The sequence below is a fragment of the Phascolarctos cinereus genome, unplaced genomic scaffold (assembly GCF_003287225.1).
Source record: "Phascolarctos cinereus isolate Bilbo 61053 unplaced genomic scaffold, phaCin_HiC Scaffold_1;HRSCAF=81, whole genome shotgun sequence".
NCBI classification, from domain to species: domain Eukaryota; kingdom Metazoa; phylum Chordata; class Mammalia; order Diprotodontia; family Phascolarctidae; genus Phascolarctos; species Phascolarctos cinereus.
This window is the reverse complement of record NW_027555514.1, coordinates 121,097,524-121,110,974: the sequence shown is the minus strand read 5'-3', so window position 1 is coordinate 121,110,974 and position 13,451 is coordinate 121,097,524. Positions and strand designations below refer to the sequence as shown.

General features: G+C 38.7%; 1 protein-coding gene across 1 annotated transcript; it reads left to right on the top strand.

Annotated features, from left to right (window-relative positions):
* The first annotated feature begins 642 nt into the window (after positions 1-642).
* On the top strand, positions 643-11,958 carry HYAL4 (hyaluronidase 4). The gene is made up of 3 exons (XM_020966372.2): positions 643-1,626; positions 9,265-9,354; positions 11,517-11,958. Exons 1-3 carry the CDS (start codon positions 673-675, stop codon positions 11,925-11,927), a joined length of 1,455 nt encoding a protein of 484 aa, XP_020822031.1. The 5' UTR covers positions 643-672; the 3' UTR covers positions 11,928-11,958.
* Positions 11,959-13,451: the final 1,493 nt, after the last annotated feature.

Sequence of the window (13,451 nt, the reverse complement as noted above, 5' to 3'; positions counted from 1 at the left end):
AAGGCAGTTAATGACAGCTGTTTACTAATAACACATAAAATCAGAAATGGAAGGGACCTCATAAACCATCTAATTCAACCTGTAGCTTTCCTAGTCATCTCCAACATGCAGCCTTCCCTGGAAGATATCTGATGATAGAAAGTCCACTACTTCCCAAGATAGCCTGTTTCACTTTGGCACAGATCTAGTAGTTAATGAACATTAATTAGTGAAGTTAATGAAGATTTCCTCTGGAGAAAAGCAGAATAAATACAATTCTTCTTCCACACCACAGCCCTTCAAATATATAGAATATAGCACAATGTTCCTTGTCCTAAATATCTTTTCTTCTCATTATTAAACATCTCTTCCTCCTTCTACTGATTCTTTTATGTTAGGATATCAAGGTACTTCACTATCCAGGTTGCCCTCCTCCAGACATAAATGTTTGCTAAAATACCAGAGCCTAGATCACTAGATTTGGACATTTTCCCTTACGTCATAGACTACATTTATATTTCTGCTGAAGGCTTTTTGTAGACTTTGAATATAAGGTACTTCATAAACAGACCCTATTATCATGTAACCACTTGTTCTTTTCGCATGTCTTCTTAAAAATTTTGCCTCTATGAAGTCATGTCAATTTATATCTTTCAGGTTGCGTTAAACTGGAAGATTACACTTTCTCTTATCATGAAAACATTATTTGAGAGAAGATTAATACTTCATGTTGTGCAACCATTACATCTCACATCATGGCTACTTGTGTCATTTATTTTGAAACCTATTGCCTCTTTAAAACCTGCCCGACTTCCAATCTATCAAAGGAAACCTTTTATAGCTGCTTGGAATGCCCCAACAGATCAGTGCTCAACAAAGTATAATATAATACTAAATTTAAAAATGTTTCACGTCATTGGCAGCCCATTGGCCAAGGCAAGAGGGCAAAATGTTACCATATTTTATGTCAATAGATTGGGATATTATCCCTGGTATACATCACAAGGAGTTCCTATTAATGGGGGACTTCCCCAGAACATTAGTTTGCAAACCCATCTGGAAAAAGCTGGCCAAGACATCAATTATTATATTCCAGCTGAGGATTTCAGTGGACTTGCTGTTATAGACTGGGAATACTGGAGGCCTCAATGGGCACGGAACTGGAACACAAAAGATGTGTATAGGCAGAAGTCAAGAAAGCTAATTTCTGAAGTAAAAACAAATATGTCAGCCGGTGATATTGAAAATTTAGCTAAAATCTCTTTTGAAGAAAGTGCAAAGGCTTTCATGAAGGAAACCATCCAGCTGGGACTTAGGAACCGCCCCAGGGGCCTTTGGGGTTATTATTTATATCCTGATTGTCACAATTACAACATTTATGACCAAAATTATACTGGCTCATGCCCAGAGGATGAAGTTTTGAGGAACAATGAGCTTTCCTGGCTTTGGAACAGTAGTGCGGCTTTATATCCTTCTGTTGGAGTCAAGAAATCACATGGAAACAGTGAAAACATCTTACGCTTCTCTCAGTTTAGGGTAAATGAATCAATGAGGATTTCTACTATGACATCTCATGATTATGCTCTGCCTGTGTTTGTCTATACAAGGTTAGGATACAGAGATGAGCCATTATGTTTTCTTTCCAAGGTAAGAATTTGTCAGATGAGGACTTTGAGATTAGATGATTTCTAAATTCTATGATTTGGATTGATTTCCTTGTTTAAAGAGAAGATTCCTCTCCTCTTTCCATTTAACTTCTAGTGGGTAAGTATTGCCTTTGAAAATCCCTGAGTCACACTAAATGAAATGGGGAGATAGAGTTCATTCTTGGTTGATTTTTTTCAGTTTGAGGATCATCTGAAGATTTTATCCCTTCTTTTCTGTGACTTCATTTTTGGACTATTTCATTGATCACAACCTATGCCACCAGAAAGTAAATAGTGGAAAGATATGAAATGGTCCGAAAAGGCATTGGGATTATTCTGTCAACAAAATATCGATTCTCAATTCGATCCAATGTATTTATTAAATTCATGAATATGTGCTAGGTGTTAAGGATGCAAAAACACGAAAGTGAAACAGTTAAAGAGTGACAAAAATGTACAGAGATAGGTAAATTCAAAGCACATAGGAAGTACATATAAAATAATTTTGGGTTGAAGAGAGCATTGACAAATGGGAAAATTAGGGATGGCTTCCTCTAGACAGTGATAACTTGAGCTGGGGCTTGAATGAAGCTGGATTTCCAAGAAGCAGAAGTGAGGGAGAATTCCAGGCATTGGAGACAGCCATGCAAAGACAGAGTAGGATGTGGAATGTCCTATATTGGGAGTAGCAAGTAAGTGGGCTAGTTTGATTGGAATGTAGAGTACATGCTGGAGAATGATTTGAAATGACCCTGGAAAGGAAACAGATGGTGAAGCCCTTACATGACAATGAAGTTTGAATTTTATTTTAGAAGCAATAGGGAGCCACTCAAACTTCTTGAGGGAAAGACAAGGTCAGATTTGCACTTTGGGAACATTATTTTGGCAGCCACTCAGAGAATGGATGGGAGAGAGGAAGCTTCCTTACCCATTCTGTGTATTTAGGGGTTGTTAGAAAAGGAAGGTAGTGTATAAGGAGAATATAAGCTCCTTGGGTACTAGCAAGAGATTGCATTTATGTAGTACTTTAAGATCTGCAAAGCACTTTCCATTTATTATCTCATTTGATTTTGATAACAATCCTTTGAGGTAGGTGCTCTCAGTACCCTCATTTTACAGATGAGGAAACCAAGGCTGAAAGTGTTTAAATGACTTCCCCAGGGTTATACAGCTAACAGTATTTAAGGCAAGATTTGAACTCAAGCTTTCTTGACTCTACGAATAACATTCTACTATGACACTTACCTATTGGAGAGCAAGGACTAAGGTTTTTATTTTATTTTATTTTATTTTCTTCAGTATCCCCAGTGCCTGGCACAGTGTCTGGTACATAGAAGAGGCTTAATAGATATGTGTAGACTGATTACCACTTTAAAATAAATAAATGAAAGCTAGATTAGAAAGTAATAAAGCAGACCTGTACAACTTGTAAACTTCTTTGGGCCTTGGATAGGTTAGACTAGAGACATACTGATGATTGTAGGTTGCTGCGGGTCACGTGACAAATAGGATAGTGCATAGTGGCAACCCGCCATTTTTCACGGGCTGCTCAAAAACCTTTGGTGAGCTACAAGTTGCCTGTGAGCCGTATGTTGTGCAGGCCTGTAATAAAGAATACTCTGGGATAGTTTACTCCTTTTTCTGAATATGGACGCTAAATCGTCTCTCTCTCTCTTGCTGGGGTCTCTCAGAATATATCTATCATCTCAAATACTGTGGTGGATACAGCAGAAGATGTGTCTTAAACTAGTCAGTATTCAACTTTTGGGAAAAGATGAAGGAGGACATGGTAACTCTTTTCTAAAATGAAGCTTTGGTTCAGTTGTTCATGCTGTCCTTGCACCTGTGGCCATAACTAAAAGTTAGTTGGATACACTACTAGCAATAGAAACATCACTTCTGGAATTCAGTATGGAGAAGACTTTTAGAGAGTTTTACGAGCCTAAAATTCACTCACCAATTAATCTCTCTCTGTATCTCTGTCTCTGTCTTTCTGTATTTGTCTCTGTCTCTCCAATTCTATATCTTTTCACTGTCTCTCTGTCTCTGTCTCTGTGTGCTTATCAACACACACACACACACACACACACACACGCACACACACAATTTCTCAAAGAAAATATCTAAAAAACTTGTAGTTGGCCCCTAAACAATCTTTCAACCAGATTCCCCCTCTTCACATCCCCCACAATGGAAACATCTGGAGAAAGCATATGATATGGAAGCCTCAGTTCTGAGTAACAATAGGTTAATATTCTGTGAGTGTGGGCCACCAAGTTTATCCAGCTCTTCCCCTTTAAGATGTGGTGGCCATTGAAGGGTTTAGTAGGCAGCAAGGAACATCAGGCACATTAAATTGATCATTCCCCATTCCCTCTTGTTATGGGGCTTAGCTATCTGTAATACATTAAAGTGCAAAGAACAAAGACTGTTCCCAGAGTGTATTTTTTTGAGTCTGAAGCTCAGTGTCTACCAGGCCAAGTATACAATGTGGAAGTTACCACGTGCATGTCACATAAGCAGCCTCTCCTAAGTAGTATACATGTCAAGAACCCTGGATTTGGAGTCATAGGGCTTGGGTTCAAATCCTAGTTCCTTCACTTACTACCTTGTGACCTGGAAAAAGTCACTTACATATTTCTTTCACTGGCTTCAACTGAATCTTCTATAATCTGCAATGAATTCCTATGTTTTCCTGGGAATTTATTGGTTTAAATGTTGATGTTCAAAAAACAACCTCAGTTTCCTCCTTTATAACGTGAGAGAGTTGGACTAGACCACCTTGAGGGTCCCTTACAGGTCTTAATCTGTGACCTAAGATTAACTCACGTATGGCAAGAAAGGCCATGCCTATTTAGTACCATTGTTTCTCAAAGGGAAGGTAAATGTTCGGTATTTGACAGTGTTGGTTAAATGACTAATGAACGAATGCTTCTTTTGAATGCCAATATTTAGACCAAAAAATTACCAGGAAAAACAAGGAATTCATTGCACATTGACAGAGAATACAGTTGAAACCAATAAAAGAAAGGTGTAACAGTATTTGAAATCACTGCAAGTTGTCAACTCTATTCCCTACAAGCTCAAAAGAAAAAAAAACCAGTGTTATCCATGGCTTACATCTCTAACTATACAAAGCTAGATTTCCTATTCTATTTGTAGCTTAAGAAGAGCCTTTCCCCAAGTGATAATAAATTTATCTCCTTAGAGTTAGTAATAAACTCTAAAGGTACAAAGTGTTCATTTCAGTGGATTAACTCAAGATTGCTAGAACATGTAGTTCCTCCTATTGGTTCTAATTCTTACCTACAACATTACTAATATGAAAATATGTTTAATAGGAATATATATGTATAGCCTATATCAGACTGCACACTGTCTTGGGGAGGGAGATGTGGAGGGAGGGGAAGAAAAATTTGAAACTCAAAAGCTTATGGAAGTGACTTGATAATTCAAAATAAATTAATTTTTAAAAAAAGATTGCTAGAAAATGGTATACAATTAGTTTTCCTTTTCACTTGGTCCAAACACTGAAAGGCTTCAAATCATTGCTTAGGAGAGAGGTTATGATAGCCAGGTTGAAACATAGGAAGTATGACTTGGGTACCCTCCTCCCCAAGTTCTGTAACCATCTTTCTCCTCCCTTTCACCATCCTCTATCAAAAACCAGACAAAGAAAGCACATAAAACACATTCTTACTAAGATGTAAATGACTGATAATTTATATTTTTGATTCTTGATCCCATAATGTCAGCCCTAAGGCTACTAGTACTTCTTCCTAAATATTGTATTTATTTTGTATACAATGTATACAAAATATATGCACATTGTATTTATTTTGCATACAATGTGTCATGTATGTATATGTTGTTTTATAAGATAGAATCTCTTACAGAATAGAATGTTAACTCTACGAGGACCAGGACTCTCATTTTTGGTCTTTCCAAGCACAGTGCAAGCCCTTTATAAATGCTTGTTGATTGATTGAGTTGTTGATTACCCTTAGCCAGGTATTTCATTTTAATAAGATCATTGACACCTTTAACTCAAGGAATGCTGTTGTTCAAAGGTAGAATTTTTTGGTCTTGTGGCATGGTTAACCAGCCTGTTAGGAGAGGAGGAATTCTAACTTTTACCAGCTATTGAACCATTCATACTCCCAAATCTGTCGGGAATCCAAGATTCTGGATTTTTAGGCCCTGTTCATTAAGCACCTGAACTCCTGAAATAATTGCACAGCTTGAGAGATATTTGATGGGAATTGTCATCTGCATGGCTTATTAGAGAAAATAAAATTAATTATGAACATGCTACCAAGCATACAGACTATTAAGTAAATTATTAACTTAATAGCACATATATGAATCTATCAAAAATGACTCCTATATAGAGAACCTGTGATTTCTTGGATAAGGAAACTCCCTCTAGCAATGCAGGTGGGAGAATTCTCTGCAACTTATAGTCTTAGAAAGTTGGCTTCCTTTACTAAGCCATTGATGCTATTTTCATGATTGTATCACTAATTTCTCTTCCCAATTTTCCTCTACCTCTCTTACTTGATTTTTAAAGTCCTTTTTGAGCTCTTCCATGGCCTGTAAACAATACATGTTTTTCCTTGAGGCTTTGGACGTGGCAGTTTTGACTTTGTTGTCTTCTAATTTTGTATTTTGATCTTTCCTGTCACCATAGTAACTTTCTATAGTCAGAATCTTTTTCTGCTGTTTGCTCATTTTTTCCAACATATTTCTTGATTTTTAACTCTATACTAAAATGGGGTTCTGCTTCCAGAGTGGAGGGGGCACTGTCTCAATCTTCACTTTTTGTGTGTGCGTGCGTATGACTGTTTTCTGAAATAATTCTGAAGACCTGTAAGTTTTCAATTTTTCTAAGGCAGTATGATCTAGAGAGAAGTGTGTTTACAGCTCTGTTGGCTTGTGTTCTGGTCTGTGAGTGACCACAACGCTCTTTTCTGCCCTGGAACCCTGACCACGGTCCCAGATTCCCTGTGGCTACAAGCTATGGTATGCTACTGTTCCTCCTTGCCCTGGGACTGAAACTCAGGACTGAAATCCGCATCCAAATATGGGCAATGTAAGAGTCTTGATCCTGGTGCCAGCAAAGCACCTGTGTAATCTCCTTCTGACTGTTGTGTGGTCCCTTTACCATCTGTAGTCTGAGAGGCCTGGAAACTACTGCCACTGATTCAGTTGTCCCCAAGGCCTGTTGCTGGTTTGCTGGGCATGGCCTACATTCTACTTTCACCCAGATACAGTGGACCTCTCCTGCCGACCTTCTGTGTTGTCTTAGGCAGGAAAATGGTTTCGCCCTATCCTTTGGTGGGTTCTGCAACTGCAGAATTTGTTTTGTGGCATTATTTAAAGTTGTTTAGAGGGGTTTTGGGAAGAGCTCAGATAAGTCCTTGCCTTTTCTCCACCATCTTGAATCCACTTCCTTTATAATTTCTTAAAATATTATGTCTAGGCTCTTTTTTGGATCATGACTTTCAGGTAGTCCAATAATCCTTAAATTATCTCTCCTCTATCTATTTTCCAGGTCACTGGTTTTTCCAATGACATATTTTACATTTTCTTCTATTTTTCCATTCTTTTGACTTTGTTTTATTGTCTCTAGATGTCTCATGGATTCATTAGCTTCCACTTGCCTAATTCTAATTTTTAAGGAATTATTTTCTTCAGTGAGCTTTTGTACCTCTTTTTTCCATTTGGCCAATTCTGCTTTTTAAGGGGGTCTTTTCTTCAGCATTTCTTGTGCCTCTTTTACCAAGCTATTAAATCTCTTTTTCATAATTTTCCTGCCTCATTCTCACTTCTTTTTTTCAATTTTTTCTCTACCGTTCTTATATCTTTCTTTAACTTTTCCAGGAATTCTTGTTGGCCTAGTATTTTTCTTTGAGGCTTTGCTTGTAGTTGTTTTCACGTTATTGTCTTTTTCTAAGTTTGTATTTTGGTCCGCCCTGCCACCATAGTAGCTTTTCACGCTCAAGTTCTTTTTATGTTGTTTGCTAAATTTTAAATCCTACTTCTTGACTTGAACTTTATGTTGAAATTGGGCTCTGCTCAGCTGGGGTGAGGAGGCACTGTCGCAAGCTTCAGGCTTTTTCGTGCTCCTGGTTTCAAAGGTAGTTCTGAGGGTCTGCAAGTTTTTGGTGCTTCCAGGGTGGTGTGATCTGGGGAGTAGTGTGGTCACTGGTCTCCCAGTCTACGCTCTAGTCTTTATCTGGGAAGGACTCCTGCTGTGCTGCAGCTGCAAGTGCTGGTGTTCCTTGCTCTCTGCCTTGAAACGGACCCAGAGCCGCATATGGGTAATAGAGTTGTCAATCAGGGCCAGGTATACCCAGTGCCAGCAAAGTGTTCCCTGTAGTCTTTTTCTGACCAGTTGTCTGACTCTCTTACTGTCTCTGGGCTTAGAGCTCCCAAAACTGCTGCTGCTGCTGCTGCTGCTCCTGCCATCATCTGCATGTATCCTGGACAAGCCTCCACTCTGGTGTCACAAACTCTTCTTTCAACTCCTAAGTTTTCTTAGGCTGGAAAAATGTCTCACCTTGACCTTTTGTTGGCTCTGCTGTTCCAAAATTGAATCTGAGGCATTATTTTAAAGCTGTTTGGAGGGAAATGTTAAGAGAGTTCAACTGGGCTGTTGCCTCTAACCTGCCATCTTTCCTCTTGAGATTTTTGAAGCACAAATGTCCTTTTCTGAGGTTTCTTTTCATTTATCTTTTATATTCACCTCTGTGGATAAGAATAATTACTTAGCGTGAAGGTGTTGAGTTAAGAATGAAGCATTTTCTTTGAAATTGAACACAAACGGTTTCTGGAGTTCTAAAAGGGAGCTCAGGAGGCTTGAACAAATTTGAGTCTGGCTATTTTTAATAGAGTGATCCTTTGACTTGAACTTGGATTGTGGATGACTCATACCAGTCAAAATGATTGCAGAAAGTGAGTGAATTACCAAATGGAATTTCAAAAAATGAAATGGGGAAATGGGAATGAAAGGAGTCACTGTGGCACTTGGAAAAAGACAAGGAACATCTGGATTCTGTTTCATGAACTATAAACTTATTTGGGGGGGTAGCAGCAGGGTGTTCTGGGCAACAGCACAGCACAAACCACTCTATTGAGTTCAATGAAATGATCTATTTGTATTTACTTACTAGTTTACTAGTTGATGGTATTAAAAATACTTATATTATTGGGGCAGCTAGGTGGTACAGTGGATAGAGCGCCAGCCCTGAAGTCAGGAGGATCTGAGTTCAAATCCAGCCTCAGACCAAACACTTAACACTTACTAGCTGTGTGACCCTGGGCAAGTCACTTAACCCCAATTGCTTAAAAAAAAGAAAAACTTACATTTTTGTTTTAGTTGAAATCTTTAAAAGAAAAAAAACCTGTTTTCTCTGTTCACAAGATTATATAGCCTCTCACATTTCATAAAGTTTATTTAGTCATTCAAAATTTATTTTGCTCTAGAAAGGTAGAAATACACTTTTTTAAAAGTATGTAATTCAGGTTTATCCCTACCATTTTGAAGACATCTTCTGTTTTATTTTATTTTATTTTCTAAAAATTTTGGTGGGATGTCTTGTAGTAAGATTGACAATGATTTCTCTTTTCGTTATAGCAAGACTTAATTAGTACCATAGGAGAAAGTGCTGCCTTGGGAGCTGCAGGCATCGTTATTTGGGGAGACATGAATTTAACTTCATCTGAGGTAAGTTAGTACCTTAGTGGCATATTTTATAAAAGGAAATACCCTCCGTCTTCTAAGTGGCCCACTTTCAAGTTCCCATGGTCCCCATAGTACAGTAATGTAGATAGAGTGAGTGGTACTGGCTTTTGAAGATTCAGGGGAGAAGATGTCACTTTCTTTCTGTATTTAGCATGCATTGTTTCTGGAAAAAAAATCATTCAAAAATAGCAATTTAAAAAATGACTTGTGTATTTCTTCCAAACCTCCAAGAAGCTATGCTCAAATGATGTTACCATGGCTTTTGATGGGAAAAAAATTTGGCTTTTTTCCTGGACTTTCAATTAAACTGTTGCATGAAACTATTCCTGCTAGCATGCTGCTAAAATCTCCCTCTGCCCATATAAAAGAGCCAGAAGGAGGATCATATCATAGCATGCTTTCCCCTGAGATCAAGTGTATACTCTGCTGCAGAGTTTTTATTTTTATTTTTTATTTTTGGAAGTCTACTCCTGGGCTGAAGGAGATTCTCAGAATTAGATGAGCTGATCAATGCTAATAGCAAGAAGTTGTTTCGTTTGGTGCCTTTAAGAGATGACCATGTAGCTTAGCTGGAGATACCCAAATGGGGTGCTAAAGAGGGAGGAGCATCATAGGAAGGGTACTTAGGCAGGGCATACCCCCTTTGCTCACTTCCACATAAAACTTCTCCAAAGCTAGGGCCTCCTACTGACCTCACCTCCCACCAGGGCCTGGAATGACATCTCTAAAGTGAGACAGGAAAAGTCAGGGAAAGGATAAAATCAGGTGTGGCACCAGAAAGCTCAGGCAAGATGATTTTCAGGTCTTCTATGACCATGCTTGATTTCAGCTCTTATGGGTCTGCAGAAGATCATTATTAGTAAGTCAGGTAGACAGAACTCGTGGCCCCTTTGTAACTTCATGTCAAAAAGAAGCCTGGTCACTCTAGGTGTTCTGTGGTCATCTCTGTGATGTGTGTTTGGATATACGTTAAATCTAGCAGAGTATAACCTAGGGAGGATTCAGTTTGAGCACTTACCTAGACCCTCAGAAAGGCTCCAGATTGTGTGTGGCAATAAGTCTGACGAGAATGTCCAAATGTCTGAAGAGTAGTCTTGGGTGGGGAGATGAGCTCGGCTGTGATATAATTTCAAATTATGCAGCCCTTTTCCCCATATGACTGGGAGCAGGAAAAGAAAGATGGAGAGACTCAATCATTCTTGTCCTGGGGACAGGGAAAAGTTAGGTATTGTCCAAGGTGGGGGAAAGAAGCTGCATCAAAGAAAATGGCAAATATTAGTCAAAGATATGCTCTTAGGGGAAGTAGTAAGCAGTACCTTTTTTGAGTTGTGACTAAAATGATATACCTGATGTCACCTTTAGAAACAATTCCATTCTCATATGAAGTATTAATCAGCCATGACAATTTCAAAGCACACAGAGAAAGCCTCTCACTAAGTTGGTCTAACCTACTAATAGGATTTATTAATATAAACACCCTGTACATAAGCTCACTCATACAAGAAGGCGACAAGGCAGGTATCTCTCTGCCTTACTACCATCCCTGGGGTCTCATCTTTGTCTGTCTTGAAGAAATCAGGCTGGACCTTATAACTGTTCCCAGAAAGTCAGAGAATGTGTACGTAAACTTTAAAGTGCTATATCAACTAATTAATCAATCAGCTTTTATTAAGCATCTGTGAGGTGCCCGGCACTATGCTAGTTGCTGGGAAATATGGCAGTCGTTGTCATCCAGATGATAATAGCTGAACCAGGAGATGGCCCACAGATTCTAAGGGCTGTGCATTTTTATACTAAGTTAAATGAAGGGAACTGAAGGTGCTTTGAATAGGTCAGGTAAGTCTGAACACAGGGGCTGATAGAATTCTTCCAGAGTCAGGTGCTAGAGTCATGGCTGGCCATTCATTGGTCACCCTAGATGCCTTCCTATTTTGTGGGCCTCCTGTTCAACCTTGAGACCTTTGTGCCATAGATCACATGTGTGCAGTAGGGGTGATTATATTTGTGGAGGACAAGGGTCCACTAATTAAAATCAAGAGTGCTGGTTTCAATCCAATCTAAAGACTTTCAGTGTTGGGCTAGAAGCGGTAACCATGCTATTATTTGTAGGAATAATGGAACCCTTCTGTGTTCTTTACTTCTAGGGCAACTGTACAAAGGTGAAACAGTTTGTTATGTCTGATCTAGGGAGCTACATCATTAATGTGACGAAAGCAGCAGAAGTATGCAGCAGATACCTGTGTAGGAATAATGGGAGATGTGTAAGAAAAATCTGGAAAGCAGCAGATTACCTCCACCTGAACCCTGAAAGCTGCCATATTGAAACCTCTGACAATGGAGAATTTGTTGTGAAAGGACAACCATCTGATTTAGACTTGAAAGTGATGGCAGAGAAATTTTCTTGTCACTGTTATCAGGGATATAGAGGAAGTGACTGCAGAGAAATTAAGACATCTGACAACCATGCTGGGGTTTCTCTTTCCTCTGGATCAAGAATAGTACAGTGTCTGCTAGTGTTAGCCTGTTATCTGAACTTTCAGTACTACTATAAATGAGTTTAAGAAGAGGGTATATCCAGTCTCTAAAGCAATCACTTAAGAAAGATTAAACTTATGATCATTTTCCTCTCTATTAAAATTGGTTGAAATGATAGCAAGTGTAATAATAGCTGACATTTTATAGCATTAAAATTTTTTTCCCTAAGCATTTCATATAAAATATATCATTTCATTCTTATAACAATCATAAGAGGTAAGTCCTAGGGGCTTTGGGACAGACCTGTGATTTCACGGTATAGGCAACTCCCAGTGAGTAATCTCCCTTGACCAATGCAGACAGGTACCTTGTAAATAACTTAGAGGGCTGGCCAGGGAGGAGGAAGGAGGGATCAAGTGACTTGCCCAGGGTCACTACCTTAGTCATGGAGAACTAGGCTCAAGTTCTCCCATGATATATGCTGATTTGTGTGACCTTGGGCTGGTCACTTACACTCTCACCAGCATTATTAATCCCATTTTGTAGATGAGGAAACTAAGGCTCAGAGCATTTAAGTTATGATATTAATGTATTAGAAGCAATAATTGGAACTTAATTCTCTGTTGACTCCAAGATCAATGCTTTTTCACTACATGTTATGTAGAACACTAAATACAAATAGTAGCTTCATTTGGACTTCATTAGCTCTAGATAACAAAACAGGAGTAAAAGAATTGCTGTATTCTCTTTAATAGTTCCCCCCCCCCCCCATGTTTTAAGGATTTAGAGCTGGAAGAGAGGGCACTTTGTTGAACTCCTATAGTTTACAGTTGAAAATACTGAGGCCTAGAGAAATGACATGATTGCCATCTTAGGCAGAAGCTCATTAACTTAAAAGCCTTGCAATCTTTTTAGAAGGTTATTTCAGTCAAATTCAAGATTTAAAGCACACAATTGATATTCACTGGGAGTTTTTCTAGTTATAATTTATTGATATCCTAACAAAGGATATAACAAGGACATATACCAAAATTTGACATAGCCACTTGGGTATCTTTTGTCTTGATTTGGGACATACTGAAACACATGTAAAAGATCAGGTCTACCAGGCTTACATAAATTGAGTGTCTCTGGAGCACTGGGACCATTTTATACTCAAATAAATCCTCTTTACAAATGCAAAAGTAGGATAAGCCTGATTCCAACCATTTCTGAATATCACAAACTGAAGCAAGATAATAATGTACATGCCAGGGGATACAACTCTTGGGTGGCTACACCTAAGGGTTTATTGGTCACTCTGGCTATTCTTCTATATGTCTCCCCTCCTCTCTTGGTGGCCCAGGGCCTCGTGTTATCAGATTACCTCAGATGTTCATAACTTTATCTATTGAATTCTTCAAGATACAACAAAGGGGAGCCGCCAACTCAATACTCCCAATGTTTAGGCTTGAACAGCTTCTCTAAGTTGAATTTCCTGAGATAATAGGAGGAGGGTAACTTCTCATTATTTTTAAAATAGAAGAAGCATAAACAGATGAGGACTGAAGTGTACCAATGTTTGGATTACAGAAGCTGGTCCCTTTCTTACTTACTATCTCTCT